Source organism: Pinus tabuliformis, chromosome 2_2 (genome assembly GCF_031772625.1).
Source record: "Pinus tabuliformis cultivar Carrire ecotype Pingquan chromosome 2_2, CPIR1, whole genome shotgun sequence".
Lineage (NCBI taxonomy): Eukaryota > Viridiplantae > Streptophyta > Pinopsida > Pinales > Pinaceae > Pinus > Pinus tabuliformis.
The window spans coordinates 392,512,392-392,535,549 of NC_142300.1; the positions used below are offsets into that span (position 1 = coordinate 392,512,392).

At 38.3% G+C, this 23,158-nt stretch overlaps 1 protein-coding gene across 3 annotated transcripts in view; it reads right to left on the reverse strand.

The window, feature by feature from the left end:
• Positions 1-5,224: 5,224 nt before the first annotated feature.
• LOC149192920 (ABC transporter G family member 39-like) overlaps positions 5,225-23,158 on the reverse strand; it is a 190,412-nt gene continuing 172,478 nt past the window's right edge. For all 3 annotated transcript variants that reach the window (XM_089404736.1, XM_089404738.1, XM_089404737.1), the window contains exons 22-23: positions 5,819-6,073; positions 5,225-5,715 (exon numbers count right to left, since the gene is read on the reverse strand). In XM_089404736.1, coding sequence (XP_089260862.1) covers positions 5,446-5,715; positions 5,819-6,073 — 525 coding nt within the window. In that variant the 3' untranslated portion in view covers positions 5,225-5,445. The remainder of the gene's footprint in view (positions 5,716-5,818; positions 6,074-23,158) is intronic.

Consider the following 23,158-nt stretch of genomic DNA (forward strand, 5'->3'; position numbering starts at 1 on the left):
TCTGCACTGTCAAGTCAAGCACTCCATCGATCTGACCCCAGGTGCGCCGCTACCCAATGGACCAATTTATCGGCGCTCCGTTCTGGAGAACAATGAAATCAAGAGGCAGATTCAGGAGCTCCTGCAGAAAGGTCACATCCGTCCGAGTTCATCGCCCTGTGGGAGCTCGATCGTGTTGGTACAGAAGAAGGATGGGACGTGGAGACTCTGTATTGACTATCGGGCGCTGAACAAGATCACTGTCCGTAATAGGTACCCGATCCCGCGGATTGATGACCTCCTAGACCAACTAAAGGGGGCGAAATATTTCAGCAAGATCGATCTGAAGTCAGGATATCACCAGGTACCAATTGAACCCTCTGATGTGTGGAAGACTACCTTCAAATCCAAGGAGGGCCTCTTCGAATGGTTGGTCATGCCTTTCGGATTGACGAATGCTCCTGCAACCTTTATGAGGCTAATGGATGACATCTTGCGGCCATTCACCAACTCCTTTGTAGTAGTATACTTGGATGACATTCTGATCTTCAGCCAGAGTTGGGAAGAGCACCTCCACCACATCCGACAGGTTCTCCAAACACTGCGGCAACACAAGCTATGTGCCAATTTGGAGAAATGCACTTTTGGCATGACCCAGGTTCAGTATCTGGGATACATCATTGATGAACAGGGGGTGCATGTCGATCCAGCCAAGATCCAAGTCATTCGGGATTGGCCCTCTCCAACCACTCTAACAGAGCTCCGCAGCTTTCTAGGTCTTGCCAACTTCTACCGCAGGTTTGTGTTGGGGTTTTCTCATATTTCTTGGCCCTTGAGTCAAGTCACCAAGGGAGGGGCGAAAGCAAAATTCTTTTGGTCTGAATCTCAACAGAAGGCATTCATGGAGTTGAAGGATCGCCTCTGCACGGCACCAGTGCTCGCGTTACCAGATTTACAACAACCATTTGAGGTCGAGACAGATGCCTCTGACTATGCTATTGGGGCAGTCCTTACTCAACATGGACATCCAGTGGCATATCACAGTGAAACACTTTCAGACACAGTCCGGAAGTACCCCACTTATGATAAAGAGATGTATTCCATTGTACAGGCCTGCCGACAATGGAAGCATTACATTTTGGGGAAGGAAATGGTCATCCACACATACCACCGACCCCTGCAGTTCATACAGACCCAAGGGAAATTGCAGAATGATCGCCATCAGAAGTGGTCTACATACCTGCAACAGTTCCACTTGAATATCAAGTATAAGAAGGGCAGCACCAATAATGTTGCAGATTGCCTCAGTCGACCACCAATCATGGCGTTAACCACCGTGCTCAACTCTTGTGGGCACGAGACTTCTGATTGGCCACTTCTCTACAAAAGCGACCCAGAATTCGGCCACACATACCAGACACTCTTGGAGGGTCGGCATGTTGCAGATTTTCACCTCCAGGATGCCCTATTATGCCACCACGGTCACCTTTGTGTTCCTTCAAGCGAGCGTGCCAAGATGATTTGGGAAGCACATTACAGTCGGGCTGCTGGGCATTTCGGGGTCGAGAAAACAGTGGCAGTACTGCAAAATTATTTCTATTGGCCGAATCTTCGACAGGATGTTGGGAAGTACATCCGATCATGTACTGCCTGTGCCATTGCCAAACCGACCATTAAGAAGCACGGCCTCTATACCCCGTTGCCTACCCTTAGTCGACCTTGGGAATCCATCTCCATGGATTACATGTCAGGCCTTCCTTCCACTAAGCAGGGAAATGACTGTGTTTTTGTGGTCGTCAACAGGTTCTCGAAGATGGCCATTATGGTGGCCTGCAAGAAGAATATCACAGCAGAAGCCACTGCTAAACTCTTCTTTGAACGAGTGTGGGTGCACTTTGGGATCCCACAGTCTATCATCTCAGATCGGGACAGTGTTTCTCAGCACATTTTGGTCCAGTCTCTAGTCAATGCTGGACACCAAACTCACGAAGTCCACAACCTTCCATCCTCAAACTGATGGCCAGACAGAGGTTGTCAATAGGATGATTGTGCACATTCTGCGCATATATAACTCAAAGCATCCACGCACATGGGACGAGAGCCTCCCCTATGTTCAGCACAACTACAACCGAGCTCTTCACAGCTCCACTGGCCATAGCCCTTTTCAGGTGGGTTTGGGATTCCAGCCACTATGCCCCATTGATGTGGCCATGCCACTTGCAGCTACTCACATGAATTCAGCTCATGTCCAGTCCGAAACAGATAAGGCCACCAGCTTCATTGAGCGCATCCAACATATTCGCCAGCAGGGCCATGACATTCTTGAGAAATCAAATGCCAAGTACAAGCAGCGACATGATCAACATCGGGTGCCACACAAGTTTCAGGTGGGCGACAAAGTCTGGTTGCATTTGCAAAAGGAACGCCTTACTGGAGCCTATCGGAAATTGAGACCACTCCGATATGGCCCGTACACCATTACTAAGGCTGTGGGCGACAATGCATTTGAGCTCAGCATTCCCCCATTCCTTGGCCTACACCGAGTGTTCAATGTGGACCGCCTTCGGCCATACTTTCCACCATTGCTAGACACATCCGACATTGCAGAACAGCTCAAACCCACAGAATTAAATCCAGATTGCATGGAACAAGATGCAACTGATTGGATCATGGACACACAGATCAAGAACACTCGCCAACAGAATATCCAACTGTATCGAGTTGTCAAAGCAAGCCAACTCCTTCAGCAGGGCAAGTGGCTCACCAGGGAACAAGTTCAGCAAAAGTTTCCTCATCTCATGGAGGAGCTCAACGCAATGGGGACCATTGCTTCCTAAGAGGGGAGGAATGATCCAGGTGGATATTGGTGGCCACCTGCCAACTCCACCTGGACCCCCACCATTGTCTTTCTCAGCATTTTCAGTTTCCTTAATTGTAGCACAACTTACTATTTTTAGCAGTTTTTCGGGTCCTGAACTTCCGGAGCCGTTTTGAGGCCCTAAACGATGTTTTTTGGGGAATCCGGGGGCAACATGGGGCCAATGGACCGATGTTGCCCGTTCCAACAATGATAGTGCTCGGATAGATCTTTCTAACGAGCTATTGTACACGTCAAATGGAGATCATATGCCAAAGTTACGACCCCGGGAAGTTGATGTACCAATTTACCCCAAACGGGGCCCACAGTTTGGCGTTTCATCTCCTAGGGTTAGGTTTTGGAATGTTAAGGGTTTTCCATTGTTTCTCAACAATAAATAGGCCTTCGAGCCTCATTGTAACACAGTTCAGAGGCATGTAGCCATCACATCTCTTCTCAGAGATAAGCTACCATCGCCCTAGCTGGTTTATTTCCATTTCTGGTTGTAAGCATATTTCAGTATTTTCCATTAATGAAATGAAGTATTATTTCCGCTGCATCTTTGTGTATATGGTTATCTCTGTAATTTGTTGCGTTCCTGTTTAAATCCGGATCATTGAACATCTAAATCACTATTATTCACTAAGATATTTCATTAATCTAAACCATCATATTTTGATAAGAAATTGGTTCCATCTACGAATCTTATCTTTGAACATCTAAATCACTATTATTCACTTTGGATCTTTCTTTATAGAGTTAGCATGATGTTAAAAAAGAAAATAAATAAATAAAAATATAATGAAACAAACATCATATTTTGATGAGAAATTGGTTACTTCTAGAAATCTTATATTTGAAGATCTAAATCACTATTATTCACTTTGGACCCTTCTTCATATATTTGAACTTCTAAATCACTATTATTCACTTTGGACCCTTCTTCATGAAATTGGCATGATGTTAAAAAGAAAATAAATGAGAAAAAACATGATGAAAAAAATATTTTTAAAAGGCATGCAATGTACATTACTTAAAGTGTAATTTTTTTATATAATATTTAATATATGTACAAACAAAAAATGAGATTTTTTTAAAGGAAAAATACAACTTTTTTTTAATAAAAAAATTGATCAGTAGTTAATGTGTTTCATCTTTATTTTTAATGTTTGCATTGATTAATTGTATTTATGTTTTTTTAAGCCGTTTATTTTTTTTTAATTGGAATAGTAATTTTATTTTTACATTTGAATATGTGTTTGGATTATTTGATTTTATTATTTTGAATTTTAAAAATTAGTTATTAATATTTAATTTAATATATATATAATTTTTTTTATAAAATTAATAATGTATTTATTTTATGTAAGTATATGTAAGTATAAATTAAAAATAACAAAAATTTTGAAAATTATCAAATTTTTTATTTGATAAATAAAAGTATGTATATGTAAAATTTGTATTTTTATATTAAAACTCCGCTAAATATTATATATATTTCAATGCAATCATGCAAGTGACTACTCTGAGATTTAAAGTTCATCACCCTCGTGGATTAAGATATATATATATATATATAATATTTAAGATATATATATATATATATATAATATTTAGAATAAAATAGGTTGACTGAATAAAAATTATTTAGGAATATATTTAAATATTTACTTTATTTAATTAATAAAGTATATATATTTATTTAATATTATTTTTTATGAAAATTATAATTCATTATTTTATGAAAATTATATAAAGTTTTTTTTTGGGAAAAAATTTGAGCATTGGGGTATGGCATAGGTAAGAAATTGAACCTCTCTCACGGTTAAGGTAAGAGAGAGATTAAGAGTGCTAGGTTAGTTCTCGTGTAAACTCACTTAAGAGAGCAATAAAATTCGAAGATATTAGAAATATCAACTTACAAAACTTGAAATCTGGGTAAGGAAGATAACGATAATTCCACCCAACCACACAAACTAAATTCAATTGACATAAATAAAAAATAAAAAATTATATAAATATAGATTTAATATAATATTTAAATTTTATATAATATTATCATTTAAGTTAAAATTATTATTCATGTAATATAAAAATTAACTATATTATTATTTTTAATAAATTTAATATGAAACCGGTCAAAATAAAATTGTGTATTTAATGTGCATCCATCTTTAATTAGTGTAACATCTAGATTATGCTCAACATAAAATACACCATCCATATTTGATAAATGTAACATGAACTAACAACCAAATAAAAATGTTAAATGTAACCTGAACTAACAACCAAATAAAAATGTTAAGCTCTCACAGAGCCAATTCCTAAATATAACCTGAACTAACAACCAAATAAAAATGTTAAGCTCTCACATAGCCAATTCCTAAATGTAGGATGAACTAACAACCAAATAAAAATGTTAAGCTCTCAAAGGGCCAATTCCTACTGCCCTTCGCGTTGAAGGAATTGAAACCCTATGATATGCAATAATTCAATGTTGACTTTGCTCTCACAAAACATAATACAGTGTTTTCCAATCTCGTTTGGAAATTGAAAGCTGTGATGCCTTGGGCCAAAACAAATGAGTGCAACCAAAATATAATGTGTTGCTATCTCGTTTGGAAATTGAGAAATTTGATGCTGGTGCCAAAAATGAGTGCAAACAAAAGTGCGAAAGACACTATAGCAACTGCAACTGGTGCCATAAAATCGTGGGTATATCCAAAGTAGCGCCTCAAGAATTCCTTCACTTCTTGTTTCTCACCATCGGCCATCACCATTTCATCTGAAACATCTCCAAACTGAGATGCTATCAGTCCATACAGAGTCCATGCAAAGGGAGAAGCCCAGTAATACCATCTCCACCACACGGGAATCCGCTGCCACATAATTCCAAAAAACATGAACATGAGAAAGCGACTTTATTAAGAACCTAGTTAATCAGATCAAATCAAATATAACGAAGTGGACTGTAAATCTCACCGGACGTGGAATTATGAAGCCGGAGAAGAGCATCCAGATTACGATGAAACCCGTGGAGAGAAGTAAAGCTATGGTTGCATTGGGAGAGAGACCGACCGCCATCATCCCGTAATATTTGGTGTAAAGGAGCGTGAAGAACATCATAAAAAGATACCAAAAGAATTTGGCGGCTGTCCAGTGGAAGTCGATCAATGCGTAAACGATCACTCCATACACCACCGTTTGCACAAAGATGTATGGTACTTCGATCAAAACCTGATCCACAAGATATAATTTTAGCATCGACTCGATCAAATAAATCTATCTTTGCAACGAGAGAGAACCAACGTTCTGCACTTTCCCGTTTGTGTCGGGTGATCTTATTTCTATTTTTATCTTTATCATATAGTTTGAATGGTTTAATGATTATTTTTTTTAAGAAGTCACAGGTTCAAAACCGGATGGTGTCACATGTTCAAAACCAGATGGGGTAGAATATGTATGCCCTCGTAAATTTAGCAGTGAAATTGGATCCCTTGTCCCACAAACAGGTATTCATTAATTACATTTTATATGTTCAAAACCAGATTGGGTAGAGTATATATGTCCTTGTAAACTTAGCAGTGAAATTGGATCCCTTGTCCCACCAACAAGAATTAGTTAATTACATTTTATATAAATATAATATTTATTAGTATTATTATTATTTTTAAATCATCATTTTCAAATATTTTATTTTTTTTTAGGTAAAATGGATTGAGATTTTATAGAATGATAAGTGTGACTTCTATAATTTGTATAATGGAAATGCTTCAAGTATTTTATAGAATGATAAGTGTGACTTCTATAATTTGTATAATGGAAATGCTTCAAGTATTTTTTAAGTTCTTAAATTTACTCTTAAATTAAAAAAAAAAGACATTTTAAATAATAAAAATCTATTAAATTTTTTTATTGCCAAAGTTATAACAAAAAAAAATAAAATTATATTACGAAAATTAAAAAATAAATTAAATATCTCACAGTTGAATTACTATTTCCAATCTTAGTGTTTGAAACTCATAAAATCTCACTTTTTCAAACTCATATAAGTTTTTTTTTTTAACAAATTCGGTTGCTATATTAATCTCTGAAAAAAGGGAGGGAGTCAGGACTCCTGAAATACAATAGATGCCGAAGTAAGTCAGGATCTGAGGAGTTACATAGCAGAAAGATCTCCTTAATCCTGCTTATTCTAGTTTTAAAAAATTCTCGACAGGAATAGATTCTTACAAATTGGAGCAGCAAAAATTGACATTGGCAAATCATTTCTGATCCATGCTAATGTGGTTGTTATGCCCGTGCTATGTATACCTCCGGCATTTCTTCACCTTCCTTATGGTTGGCGCTTGAAGGATTTGGGATTTCGTTCTTGGAGATGTTCTTCCTGTGATTCAGAACCGCGATGAACTCTTTCGCCTGGTTGCCTCTTATAGACCGATGATTTAGCTGTTGAAGAAGAGAAAGGGTCCTGTGCTAGAAAAGATCGATAGCAGTGGAGAACTGCCTATGAGTTCTAACAGATAAGGAAACAAACAAGTCCTCTCAGCCACCAGAGTTTTGCAAGATAGCAAGCGGATGATCTATTGAAAGCAAGGACGCTGAGTGATAACATGGAGATGGGCAAGATGGACGAGAGTTGAACTTGGGGAAAGAAGGGGAATCCGGAGACAGGCAAAGGGTGACTTGGAAACTACTCATAAAGTTCAAATAGGCGAGAGTGTGAAGAGAGGAGGTAACAATAGTACTTAAAAGGAGCAGAGCTTTGGGGGAATCGGATCTGTGCCAAATCCTGTTACAATTAAAGGATTTGATGGATGTCTGGGAGGCCTGAGACCACTTCTTTCTGTCAGGAAAAGCTGGTTTGATGCAAGGTAAACAGAATCGGGTCATGGCAAAGGTTGGTGACTCTCCTCAGCGTTGCAACATAAGCTACCCATAATCCTTTCGCAAGCCTTGTTGGCGTGTCTGTCAGGATGACCTGCTGAAGGAGGATGTTGGGAGACTCTTTTTGTTGGATCATAAGGCTAATGACAACCGAGGAATCTCCAAAAATCTTTGTTGTTCTTATCCCTAGCCTGCTGAGCTGCGTTAACCCCTGATAAAGAGCCAATGCTTCTGCCCAATTGTTGGATAAGTTCCCAAGACCCCATTCGTAATAGAGAACGCATTCCCCATTAGCATTTAGGATCAAGCCTCCTGCTCCAGCTATTCCTGGATTTGACTTAGATGCTCCGTCAAAGAACAGGTAGTAGCTGTTGCAATTTTGTAACCAGTTGGCAAACTCCTCCTCTCTTAACCTGATTTTCCATGAATGGGTTTCCTGACTGCGCTGATCTTTCCCTGTATTGCCTTTCTGAATGCTATTGTTTTTATCCAGGATGTAACTAATGAAACTTCTTTCCTCAACACTGTACTTTGTTACATCAATGTTACTATGGGTTTTGACTGAAATGGTTTCGAGAGCAAGATTCTTTGCCTTATTACTTACAATTCTTGATGCCGAATTTTTATCCTTCAAAATTCTCCGGTTTCTTGCTAGCCAGATACTCCACAGCATGGTGTAGGGGAGAGTATTCCATACTCTCTTCACTAGATTGCTTCCCTTATTGCCCCAGGGATAGCTCTTTTTCTAGGCAAGAATCACTTCCCCTATAGATTGCTGGGCAGTCCATGGTAACTTATCAATGGGGAATAAATTTTTCCAACAGTCCACAGCATAGGAACAGTCGACAAAAAGATGGTGCATAGTTTCTTCAATGCTACAACAGTTAGGGCAACGAGATGGGCCGTTAATACCCCTCTTTTGCAGGTTCTCTGCTGTTAAGATTTTCCCTTTTAGTAGGACCCATGTAAAGAATTTGATTTTAGGTAGTGCCTTTGATTTCCAAACGATTCTCCACTGGTTCCATAATGGCATGGGGAAGGTGCTATAGCTGACATGCTGGTGTCCTGCTGGAATAGAGTAGTCCGATCCTGAGGGGTCCCAACGAAAGTTGTCCTTCTCAATTTTTTTTTATGGGAGCTTTACTGTGGATCAGAGACAGAAGAGCGGATAGACTGAAATTAAGTTCACTGGGGATAGCAGGAAAGGTCCATCCAAGCCAGATAGCAGGAAAGGTCCATCCAAGCCAGATATGAGACAAAGGATTCCAATTAGAGATTTGATCAAGATAAAAGATCCCCATGTTGTTGAGGAAAGTTAGAATAGGAATAGCTTCATCATGCCTGTTTATTGGCTGTTGTCCCAAGATTTTATCAGTCCCAATGTTTATGCTAGTTCCACCCCTAGGAACTTTGGAAATATTCAGAGTCATGAGAGGAATAGCTTTTTTGCATAGACGCCAAATTTTTGAGGAGTCCCTATTGGGGATATCAGAGTCTAGAAGCTGTTGTCTGGGGAAGTTCAAATATTTGGTTTCCAGAACCCATTTCCACCACGCAGGAGGGCCAGTGATGAGGCTCCAAACAATCTTCCCTTCGAAGGCAAGATTAGTAAAAGTGGGGGACCTAATACCGAGACCTCCTCTGTCCTGTGCCTGAATGACTTGTTTCCAACTGACAAGGTTGAATTTCTTCTTGTCGTTTTTCCCTCCTTGCCAAAGAAAATGGCGAAGAACAACTTCCATTTTGTGGAGAAAGGAAGTTGGGGCTTGGAAAAGAGAAAAGCAATAGAGGGGTAGAGAAGAGATACCTGATTTAAGAAGGATGAGACGGCCTGCTGGATTGAGCCACATTAAACCCCATTGCTGAACTTTCCTCTTCATCTTGTCAATGATGCTGTCCCAAATTCCTGCTTTCAAAGATCCTAGGCTCACTGGCATGCCCAGGTAAGAGAAATGAGTCCAATATAAATTGCAAGAGACTCCAAAAATATTTGCAATGTTGTGAATGACCTGATTTGGAGCATTCCATCCATAAATACAGCTGTTTTGCTAGTTGATCAGGCCTCCAGAGTACCCCATAAATTGATCAAGAAGAATCTTGAACCTCCATGCTATGGTGGTGGAGGCTCCTCCAATGAGCAAGGTATCGTTAGCGAACTGTAAGTGGTTGATATTCTTGGCTCCATTCCCAAATTTTATACCTGTAATGAGACCCACTCTTCTGTTGTGGTTCAGAGCTTCACTAAAGGATTTCGCCATGAGAATGAAGAGATAAGGGGAGAGGGGGCAGCCCTGTCTGAGACCCCGGGAGGATTTAAAGGCTTCACCCGGTCTTCCATTATCTAGAGGGGAGATCCATGGCCCAGAGATGAAAGCAGAGATAAGACTAAGGAAGGGCGACTCAAACTCCATCTTCTTTAAAACAGCAAAGAGGAAGGAGTGCCTAACTCTATCAAATGCGTTGGCCAAGTCAAGTTTGAGGATGAATCCTTTCTCCTTCCTGGATAGACTCGAGTGAACGGCTTCTTACACAAGAAGAATAGAATCAGTGATTTGTCTGTTGGGCAAGAACCCTCCTTGATTTTCAGAAATCAAAGAGGGGAGGAGAGGTTTGAGTCGAGATGCTAAGATTTTGGACAAGATTTTGTATGAGGAATTGCAGAGGGATATAGGCCTAAACCAAGAGAAAGAAGAGGGTCGATTTTCTTTAGGGATGAGGGCAAGGAAAGTGGCATTGGTGTAACCACCTATCTTGCCCTTCCGCTGAATCCATCTGATCATCTTGATTAGATCCTTTTTTATTAAACCCCAGAACGCCCTATAGAAACATATGGGGAATCCATCAGGCCCGGGAGCCTTATCAGGATTCAGAGTCCAAATCACACTTCTTATTTCCTCTTCTTCGATTTCTTTATTCATGTTGTCATTCATATCCTTGGTGAGGCATTTGGGTAAGTATTGAAGAAGGTCAGCATAATCCTCTTCTCCTTTGGTTTCAGTAAGCAGATCTCTGTAGTAATCAGAAGCAGCGTTTCTAATGGCCTCTTGGGTGTTTTGCTGATTGCCCTCCTTATCCAAGATTGAGCTTACATTATTCCTGAGTTTTCGAGCTGTGGCCTACTTATGAAAAAATGTTGTATTTTTATCTCCACCTTGGAGCCAGAGTTGCCTAGATTTTAGCCGCCATTTGGATTCTTCTTCCCTGTTTATGTGACTCAGTTGAGAATAGAGAATCCTTTCTTGCTCCATACTCTGCTGGGAGAGGCCATGTTCTTCTATCATTCTCTGGATATTCTCTAGATCGCTCTTAACTTTATTTTTGGTCTCCTGATGTTCCTTATAATTAACTCTTGCCCATTCTTTGATAGCCTGCTTGACTTTTCTTTGTTTGGTTTCCCAAATGAAACCTGGTGATCCTTCTACATGCTGATTCCAAGTTCTCTGAACTATTTCTCTTACTGCTGGAACCCCATTCCAGAGGGGGCTATATTTAAATGGAATGGACCCAAGGGGACAGTGAGTTTCCAACGTGAGGGTAATGGGATAATGATCAGAGGCTGATGAGGTGAGAACGTTGGCATATCCCACGGAGAAGGAAGAAAGAAACGAAATGTTGATAAGAAACCTGTCTAGCAGTTCCATTATGTTGCCCAATCCAAGTCTGTGGTTTCTCCAAGTGTACCTGCGATTTTTTGGGGCAACGTCCACTAGATCGTGGTCTTGAATGATAGCCTCCAACTGGCCTCTGAAGGGATCTAGAGAAAAGGTGCCTCCCCTCTTTTCGTTGGCGTGAAGAATGAGATTGAAGTCACCTACCACTATGATATTTAAGCTTAGCTCACCATCGATACTAGCCTTAAGATCACCCCAACAGATTTCCTTTTCTTTGTAGTGGTTGGGGGCGTACACATTATAAATAATTACAGTTTGGTTATTTGTTCTGTTATCCAACGCGGTTCTGATCCAATGTTAATGTAGATTTACTGAAGCGCAGTTCCACTTGTTGTGATCCCAGAGGGTGGCGATGCCTCCCGAAGCTCCTCTTGCATCGCTGACGCACCCTTTGTATTGTTTTTGCTGGTCTATAATGCCTCTCATTACTTGCTGATCCTGTTTTGTTTCCTGAATCAATAAGATTTCTGGCTTTTCACTGTGGATTAAATCTTTGAGGGCGAAAATTTTGGAGGGGTGCCCTAACCCCCTACTGTTCCAAGACAGTATTTTCATCATTGGATATTTGGCGTGCGGAGAGGTGCTCGCCTCTCTTGATCTTTGTAATTTGTCTCTTTTTCTTGATGCCCCTGAATGAAAGACTCTATTGGGGTTTGAGTTCCCATGGCTATATCTTTCTGAGCGTTCTCGTCCCTATGTTGCTTAGCTGATTTTCTACCAGGTCCAGGTTTCTTAAAGGTATCGCTGGAAGTTCCATGTTCTTTAGTGCTGCTTCTGGTATGCCTGGAAAGAGAGGGTTCTAGTGAGGCTTGCGATGAGATGATCAGAGAGGGAGGGGGATCAGAGTGCTCGGAAAGGATCAGGGGGGGCTGAGGAGGATTCATGGAAGATGGGTCAAGGGAAGATAAGACTAGGAAGGGATTAGAGGAAGAAGGGATCGGCGGATCGGGGGGGGTGGACAGATGAAGGAGGGGAGGAAGAAGAGGGTCGAGAAGCAGAGGGAGCTGGAGGATCTGATTCCAGGGAGGGTTTGTGTGGTGGGGCAGGCTTCTTCTTTTGGTCGTTTCCCAATGGCCCTCTTGTTCGCCGCTCTCTGCATCAACAAGTTTAGAACATCTATTGGCAAAGTGTCCATATTCATGACATACCTTACATTTAAAAGGAATCTGCTCGTAGTCCAACTACTGGATATGGCTCCATTCGTCCACTTTCAGTTTTATTGCTTCTGGGAGACCTTTGCCAAGATCCACTTCGACACAGATCCTTGCGCAGGCCTGCATGTTATCTTTTGGTTCACTACGATCGATGTATTTGCCCACTGCATTCCCAATGGCACGAACAGACTCATCTCCACAGCAATGGAGAGGGAGGTGAGGGAGACGGACCCATACCGGGATAGCACTGGGGGCATCCAGTTCAGGATCAAAGTCTGGAGTCCATTTGTTGAGGTAGAGGCTCCTGGAGTCCATGAAATAGGGCCTGTTTCTGAAGATTAAGTCCTTATCCTCTTTGGATTCAAAGTGGAATGTGAAGTACCCTTTCCCACAGAACCTGATGGAAATTTTCCCTTGGATCTTGTCAGCCCAGTTTCTTTCAACCCATTTTTGAACAGTTCTAGGAGAAGGCCAGAGGCCTGTAAATTGTCCTATGAGACCTTTTTCAGCGAGAGACAAAGCCGCCATGCGAGGCAGGGCCGGAGGCAGCTGAACTTCCTGGAGTACATCCAACTTCTTGACAAATCTTGAAAGAGCAGGCCTGGGGCGCTGCGGAGGTAGGGATTTCACCAGATCAGAGAAAGCGCGCTGAGTATCAACCCCCTCCAGAGGCGGATCCGAAGGGGCCATGGCAGAGGCCAACACCCAGGCAGGCGCAGAAGATCGCAGGGGGATGCAAAGGAGGGCACGCGGGCGGCAGCAGTCTAGTCGTCACGTTCAATTAATCTTTCAAACTCATATAAGTTAATAGTAAATACAAAACAATATAATTTAAAATATTGATTTTCGAAGATAACTATTATCTTATATTTTTTTAATATGTGTTATTTTTTAATAAATTTGGAAAAAAAATATGAGTTACATGATAAAACTCTTTTTTGCCATGTGGATAGAAGGGGATAGTGTTTCTATAAGCACCATGTATTAAGGTAATGATTGACTCCCTTGGTTCAGTGTATTCAATGGAGAAGATGAGTGAGTCAATCATTGTTGTAATACATGGTGTTTAATATTTATAGATGTGGATAGGGCAAATATTAAGCACCATGTGTTAAGGCAATGATTGACTCATTCCCTCAATTCAGTGTATTCAATGGAGAAGATGAATAGGCAGCGAGGCAATTATTGCCTTAGTGCATGATGCTTCATATTTATTGTATTTCCATTGGTAAATATTAAATGCCATGCACTAAGCCAATATCAGTGTATTCAATGGAGAAGATGAATAGGCAGTGAGGAAATAATTGCCTTAGTGCATGGTGCTTCATATTTATTGTATTTCCATTGGTAAATATTAAGCGCCATGCACTAAGCCAATAATTTTCACTGTCTTTGTCCATTCCATTTGATGAAAACAAAATGATATTTAATGGACAACTAATGATTGCATTAGGCACTGAGCCAATGATTGCATTAATACATGGTGCTTAATATTTTCCCCACTGAGGCTTGGAATTTCAAATCTATTTTTCTTCTCAAGTAGAAATTTGATGACGATTATTTCTTTTTCGTGCTTGTTGTTTTATGTTCCATATAGATTCGTGACCATGAGGTAGGCTTGCAGGTAGTTATCATTAGAAGAAGATTTTTCTAATAAGTACAATAGTTCACTAGTCTAACTCTATAACACCAAAAATTTGTTTATGAAATGTATGTCAACCCTGTTCAACTAGAGAATGACACTACTCCAACCTTTCTCCATATTCATTTTTGTGTCTATAAGAATCTCATTTCTAGTTGCTAAACCAAAGAATGGTGACAAGAAATAGGTGATGCAATCAGGGTTGTCCCATCAACCATCAGCTAATGTCAACCTTGACACACTGTTGGGGAGTTTTTTCAGCAGTGATGAAATGAAGTGTTTTAATCACGTCCATGAAGCCAAGCAACCTATGGGACCTAGACATAGAAAATCCTGCACGACCCAAAACATCACACCTAAATTTTATTTTCTTTCTGCATCTTGGATCTTCCACTATGTATCTTGATCACGAAGTCTGTAATTCTTATTATCTTCTCTTCTTCAAACAAATTACTCAAGTTGTTCACTTTTAGTGTCTCAAGATAATTGTTTCAGATGTCCTTATGAATTGAACATTCCATGATGTAATTCCATTCTATCTCTACCTCTTCTTGAGTGTAGTAACTACACCTTCTATCTGCCCTCTCCTCTTTAGGTATCATCCATCTTCTGATTTCACATCTAAGTTGATGTGAACTAGTTCTTATCTGAGTGATTAACATTTTTTCTTTCCATTTTATTTCCATTCCTATGTAGGAATTTTGTGTATGGTCATATGTAGGATTGAAATGCTTGATATAGTATTCCTTTTTCCTCCCAAGCAACCCTTTCCACATGTTCTCTTTGACTTTTCTTTGCACATGATTTTTTATTTCTACTTTATTCTTTAGACATTCATTTATGCTAATACTCCACTTATTCATCCATTTGATGTTTTGTTTCATCCACGTGCTCTTTCTTCTATCTAATTTCTCTCCAGTGACCATTTTTTGACAGTGATGTATCCATGTTATCTAATATTTTTAGATAACTTTTCAATAGGAACATAGTCGATGATTTAATGGGGAAAGCCCCAGCTTCTGTCACAATAATTTCATATGGAATAGTTGATTTAATCTTGAGTTTGTTTGTGATTAAATGTTGTTTTAATTGTTATATCTGCCACCCTTTTATTTTTGAAGTATTGCTAGCCCATACTTCACATCCATATAGTACCACCAGAACAACTAGAAGCTCAAAAATGGTCTTCTTATTTTTCGAGTCCCATGGCCCAACTCTTCTTCATATATTTTGCAATGAGTATAAAGCTCTCGTCCCCTTTGTATCCTTTTTACTCTACTTGTTTCCCAGCTGAGTTTGTTGTGGACATGAAGGCTAAGGTACTTGTATTCATTGACCGCCTGTAAGTGGTTTCCTTCAAAAACAAATTCCCTATGAACCTTTTTTCTCTTCAAGGTAAAAATCATGACCTTGGTTTTTCTAAGCATCCCCACCTCATGAAACAGAAGCTCTAGGGATTTTAGGTGTTACTACAAATCTTATGTTGTTTTTGCCATTAAAATAAGATCATCAAGATAAAGAGGCAACTTTATAACATAGTTGGTCAAGTGGACCCCCTCACCACAAACTTGTCTATTCACTCCTCTAATTTGTCAATGTATATCCAAATAAAGTAGGGGATAATGGGCACCCCTGCTTGACCCCAATATCACTTCCAAAACATTTAGAAAATCCTTGCTTGGTTCAAATTTTGGCCCAAACTTGGTCATACAACCTATGGACAACAACCCTGAGTTGTTTTGGAATTTCCAATTCTTCCATTCTACTCCACAATTTGCTTCTACGTATTGTATCAAAAGATTTCTTGAAGTCAACAAAGAAGCAAAATACCTCCCCTCCCTGTTTATCCCAAATATTCTTGATCAAGTGTTTAAGCGTAATGAAATGGTCGATAATAGAAACCTTTGGTCTGAAGCATACTTGTCCCTTTTACCTCTTTCCCTTCTTTTCATCCCAAGCACTAATTCTTTTTTCTATCATGCTCCCAAAAGTTTACCAAAAACAGGATTAGCTATTATGGTTCAGTAATTTGAAGGGTTGTTGATGTCGCAATTTTTTAGCAAGGGGATGATAACACTAATCGTCCAATTTGTCGAAAACCCATTCTAAATGACCCCATTGAATATTCTTTTAATGTGAGGCATGAGGGCCTCCAAGCCCCATTTTAAGTATTATGCTTGTAAACAATTTGTGTCTCGAGCTTTGCCCATCACAAGCTTCTTTATTCCATCTTAGTCTTTGGAAGAGAAAATTTTAGTTCTTAAATTGATTATCAGAGGGATATCTTTATGTGGCCCTCTCTCATATAATTACTATGCATATTCTAATTGTTTCAAGATCTGTGATATTACTTTCTTTATTCATGACTTTTTGTTGCAATTATTTCCAAAAGCCTCTCAGATTGTGCCTCCCAAGTGCAATCAACTCCTTTCTTCTTGTTTGCATATATATATATATATATATATATATATATATATATATATATATATATATATATATATATATATATATATATATATATATATATATATATGTTATTATTTTTATTATTACTAGTTTTTCATATTCCCTATCATTACCCCATATTTTGGCCATTTTATTTGTTGCCTTACAGTCCTAATCATACCATGGGTTTGTTATGTTAGAAAATCGGAAAGGCAGAAATATTTTCTCTTGTTGATAATTACTTGTGATTTCCTTAAGTTATTATTATCTTTCTTATGTTCTTCTTTTATCTTAGTTCATCAAGCAATTACCAAAATCAAAACACGAAGATCAAGGACACCATATGTAGGCACACAGTTAGGGAAAAACCCCTATATAGGGGAAAACCTAGTCAAGAACTCTTCATTTAGTCATTCAAATTAGATAGACCAAGACCCTAGACCAACAGACCTTCCTCCTCCACCAAGTCAGCCCTTAAATTGTTCTTCCAACCTTCAAACATCAACTACAATGATACTGCATCAACCCTGCTTCAATACTACATCAATACTGGCTCAAGGACAAATTTTCGACCCTACTGCATTAGAATTTTGACCCAGCTTCAAGACTGCAATTTCGGCCCTCCAGCAGCTTCAGTTCCTTTGCACATGTGAGACAAGAGAGGGAGAATTTCGACTTCCTTAGCAAAATAATGACCTCCTTCTCCTTCGCTAGCCCTTTCTTTCTTCCTTCTTGAATTTCGCACTTTTACTGCTTCCAACTACTACAATTCGAACTTGTGTGTGATGATATTCCAAATGAGACAAGTTGCTCCAATTTATAGTGAGTTGGTGAGGTTGAATTCCCCTTTTGACGCCGACTTGTCCTTCCTTGTCCTTCCTTTACCTTCCTTTAGGTCGACTTGGTGGAGGAGGCCCAATTGACCTATTTTACATGATAATATTTTTCTTTCCTGAAAAATAATTCCCGAGGACGTGGACAAGGACACTTGACATAAACCATAGAAGTATTCAATGGAGGCTCTGACCTAAAACAATTGACCCAAGCATGAAGCCCATGCTTTAATAAGTCAATTTATTTAATAATAAAATTTCTTTTTATTTCTTTTGATAAATATATTCAAATACAATTATGAAAACTGACACTAGTTACATTCTTCAATACTCCCTCTTAGCTAGGGATGTATTCATAATTACCTACATCTATAGAGGTACATGGAAAATCTCAAAATGTACTACAAAGAGTTCAACGCATTCAGTGCTACAGACTAGATTCCTAAACAGGCTAATATATCAAGGTGGGACTAAGATGGACTAAAGCTTTCAACCAGTCTAGGTACCATTGGGCTTACTAGCTAACCATCAACCTAGGGATCTAGGTGTGTATCCAAGGTCAATGTTCCAATACCAGCGCCACCCTCCCTCTTCAAGATTTAGACATCAACACATAGGTTGGCCAGATGTCCTCCCAAGCATCTTCCATTAGATGCTTCATCTCTCCCTAATAAACTAGCTATATCCATTTGTCCAAGCATGCTTCCCAAGTGTTCGTCCTTCTTTATGGAGAGATTTACCTGTTCAAACACAACCCAAATCAGTAATAAACTTTTAAATATACATATACAAGTAAACACAAACTTTCGGGGCTCATGCTACTTATTTATTTATATTCAACTATTCAGAAGCTTTTCATTTCTTCAGCAGCACCAAGACATCCTCAATATATTGTAGATCTATTCATTCTTCGATTTCTATAAGATATTCATCATGACTATCATAATATGCCCTCCCTCTCAACTGGGGAGATGTATTCTTTTCTTCTAACCATGCTCCCTCTTAACTTGGGGAGATCAACCACTTCCTTCTTCTATAACATCATAGAACCTTTCATGGCTTCATTCCTTTTTATGACATCTTATAACTTCCTTCATCATGTTTTATATGAACATCTTCAACATCTTGAAGATTACGTACCTATAAAACTTCAATAGCAAGTACAACCAAATACAAATATAAAGAAGCATGAAGTTAATTATGTCAATATAATGGAAGCATCAAAACATTCAAACCTTTGACATCAAATACTTGAACCTAGTTACAAGACACATATGTTAGACATCAACATCTTGCTAGGGATTTGTCATAAACCCTAGACTTCATCATCAAGACTTAGAGAAACTCATTCAAGATATCAATCTCATTATATCTAGGGCCTCAATATTACTTTTAGAGATATATGACAACCTATTTTATGATATACTACAAATCCTAGAACCCATCTTCAAGACCTAAAGCCTTAGATATCAGTTCTACAATGCATCTAAGGGATTACCAATTTTCAAAATTTATATTTTAGACTTTACTAGGGTTTGTTGCAAACCTTAGATTTTATCAAAAAAACTAAATCATATTAGAAACAATATCATTATATCCTAGAATATCAATCTTCTACTAAAGTTTTGTTACAAATCCTAGAATTCACAAACTATGAGCATCAATAATTAGGTTAGCATACTCACATATACATATCTAGGATTTCATAATCATGCACTAGCATATCACAATAATATCTACTAGGTAAACCCAAGACACAAACATCAATACATCAAAATTAGGTATACAACAATTTCATTCAGACTAGGGTTTTGATCGGACTAATATACACCTAGGGTTTCATTCCTAGAATCTTATACCCTAATTCATCAAACCCTAAAGATCTAGGGTTTCAATACATAATGTGGACATTAATAGAAAACCCTAAAGGGTAGGGTTTTTATCATAACAATACTAGAACATCCAAATAATAGATTTCATCAAAAACCCTAAGTAGACTAAGGTTTCATAATCAATATTGACACACCCTTAGGTTAGGGTTTTATAGTGAACCTTTTTAGGGTTCCACAATAATAATAATATAATGAGGGTAGTTTCAATCTAATGATTAATCACCCCAACAATAATTTGTATGATTCAAAACCCTAGACATAACGATGTCAGTAATGAAAAGCAAATTTAAAAAGAAGAATGGTCATACCTTTTGCATGAAGAGAACTTTATAACAAAGCTTATAGTTTAAGACATACCTCAAGTTGTTCCTTAACAAACCTTGTATGACATCAATTCTTGAAGGGCTTCCTTTGCAACATAACTTATTTCATGCTTCAAGTTTATCCTCTGAAGTCTCCTTCATAACTTTTGTGTATTTTGCAGGCTTTCCTCAAAAAAGGGAAATATAAAGAGAAATTTATTAGCATACAATACAAACACATCTTGATAAGAGAAGGAAACCAAACATAAAAGATATGACAAGGAGTAAGATACTTATCTTTGGTAAAATGGTGAGGGCTCCCTCTTAATCCAATCTTGAGGGATACCTACAACTTTATCAAAATGAAAAATGTTCTAACAAGATATGTTAGACCTATAAACTCTAGAAATCAAAACATAAAGGAAAAAAATCAAAACAAAGATAAAAGAATAAGAGGGCTATGTGTGAGAGAGAGAGAGAGAGGACTTAGTAGTATAAGTCCTTGAGTTTTGATTCTTCAGTCTTATTCTTCTTAGGTTGATCTTCATTAACAAGATTCTCATGTTCCCTCTCTCTCTTCTTATTTCCTGGATTCTCTGGACAATGGCTTTTGTAGTGATTCATATTGTGACAATTGTAACATTCAATCTTGGATAGGTCCACTTTCTTCTTTGGTCCTTTGAACTTATTGAAGGTTCCCTTCTTCTTGTGATGAGAAGAATAGGCATTTGAGGTGTTTTCTTCTTCCTCCTTGTTGTTTACTAATGATATTTTGGCTTCTTCTTGACTACATGCATTCCAGATTTGTTCAAATGTTGGAGTATCCTTCCAACTGTTAAGTCCTGATGCAAAGGCACTCCAAGATTTTGGTAGTCCTAGAAGGGTAGTAATTACGAGCTCCTTTTCTAGGACAACTTCATCTATTGCTTTAAAGTCATCTCTAAGTCTAGATATCCTTATAAAATATGATGAAACAGTATCATCATTTGTCATCTTAACAATTCTTAGCTCATTCTCGAGTCTTTCTATTTGACCAATGTTCTTGATTGTGAATAACTTAGAGAGAGCCTCACACATTTCATGAGCGGAATTTATGTTAGATATGTATGAAATTAGGTTATCCTTAACTCCATCTACTATAAGGTTCATAGCCAAGATTTTGATTTCTCTAAACTTTTATTTTTCTGCTTCACTTGATTCATCTGTAGGCTTCTTGATTTTTCCTTGAACGAGATCCAAAACTTTTTTCTTTTCGAGAATGAGGTCTATCCTCGTTTTACAGGCCCTGTAGTTAGAGGCTCCTTCTAATTTGTTTTCCCCCTTCATTGAGTTTGACATAGTTCTTGTAGATGGTAGACTTATCTCCTTATATGATCCCCTTTAATGACCTTTTCTTGATCTCCTTTTTCCTTAATAGATCTTTTAACCTACCTTTTTATCCTTCTTCACCTTAGCTCTGAAACCATGTTGGAAAATTGGAAAGGCAGAAATATTTTCTCTTGTTGATAATTACTTGCGATTTCCTTAACTTATTATTATCTTTCTTATTTTCTTCTTTTATCTTAGTTCATCAAGCAATTACCAAAACCAAAACACGAAGATCAAGGACACCAGATGTAGGCGCACATCCAGGGAAAACCCTTATATAGGGGAAAACCTAGTCAAGAACTCTTCCTTCAGTAATTCAAATTAGATAGACCAATACCCTAGACCAACAGACCTTCCTCCTCCACCAAGTCAACCCTTAAAATGTTCTTCCAACCTTCAAAGATCAACTATAATGATATTGCATCGGCCCTGCTTCAATATTGCATCAAGGACATATTTTTGACCCTATTGTATCAGAATTTCAGCGCAGCTTCAAGACTACAATTTCATCCCTCCAACAGCTTCAGTTCCTTTGCACGTGTGAGACAAGAGAGAGAGAGAATTTTGAATTCCTTTCCAAAATAACGACCTCCTTCTCCTTCGCTAGCCCTTTCTTTATTCCTTCTTGAATTTCACACTTTTACTGCTTCCAACTACTGCAATTCAAACTTGTGTGTGATGATCTTCCAAATGAGATGAGTTGTTCCAATATATGGTGAGTTGATGAGGTCAAATTCCCCTGTTGAGGCCGACTTTTCCTTCCTCGAGGTTGACTCGGTGGAGGAGGCCTAATTGACCTATTTTACATTAAATTTTCTCTCTTGACAAATAATTCCCAAGAAGGGTTCTTTGCATTATGACATGGACAAGGACACTTGACATAAACCCTAGAAGCCTTCAATGGAGGCTTTGACCTAAAAAAAATTGACCCAAGCATGAAACCCATGCTTTCATAAGGCAATTTATTTAATAATAAAATTCATTTTTCTTTCTTTTGATAAATATATTCAAATACAATTATGAAAATCGACACTAGTTACATTCTTCAACATGCTGGAAAGTTAATGTTGTTGCTTCTTTTAGGCCTGGACCTTTTGTAAGAATTGAGAGCCTTGAGGATAATAGAGGTAAACATTATGATGCCTATAATTTTCACATTTGAGTTGACCATCCCATTGGTTCCCCCTTCATGCAACTTCTTTTTTAGGGTTGTTCGAAAGTTTTCTTGGTTTTCATGCGTCAAAAGTATTGTACCATTGGGTAGCCTCTTTCTATTCATTTTTTTGCATCTCCTCTTGGTGCTAATTATCTTTTTGTATGTTGAATTTTACATGTAATGGATTGTGATATGAGTTCAGTTCAATGGGACAATCCTTCACCTATATGTCTATGAAACTTGTTATGAGTTTCTTTGAGCTTATAACACATTCCACTACACTTTGACCATTGTAGGTGTGACACGTAATGTCACCCGAACTTGGCCAATATTTTAAACTATTGCATATGATCAAATCATACAAGTTTCAAATTCCCAACAATTATGCCCCATATTGTGTGATAACTCCTTTTTCATCTTAAGATACTCTTTCCCACTTTTGGCTCCCCTCCTCTTCCATCCATAAAGGGTTGTTCCCTATACCCTCTTTATTACTAAGGCAAAGAGATTGGTTATCTGTAGTTCTAGCATTAAAGTCTCCAATTAAGATGATTTATCCTTTGTGCTTGTATGTTGATATATCATTTTTAAGGCTGCATATGGGTCCTCTTTGTCTAATTTATTCTTCTTATATAATTTTGAACCATGGGGAGCGAAGTAGCATGCTGCAAGGTAAATTATGAGCTCCTTAACCTCGATTTTTATCCATATATACTGCTCATTTGGGTCTTCCTTTTCCACTTGTATGCTTTTTTCCCAAGATTCTCTTACTAAAAGTGTTACCCCACCATAGCCTTTTCCACTTTTAGTTATGTCATTAAATACTGAAATCTTTGTGTAGACTTCAAAATTCAGAACTTTGCAGCCCTCATGCTTGTGTTCCTTAGGGAGGACAATTATGTCCATCCCCTCAGCTATGGGCCCTAAACCAGACCGTCTCCTCCAAGGATAATCTTTGCAATTCTAGCTTAC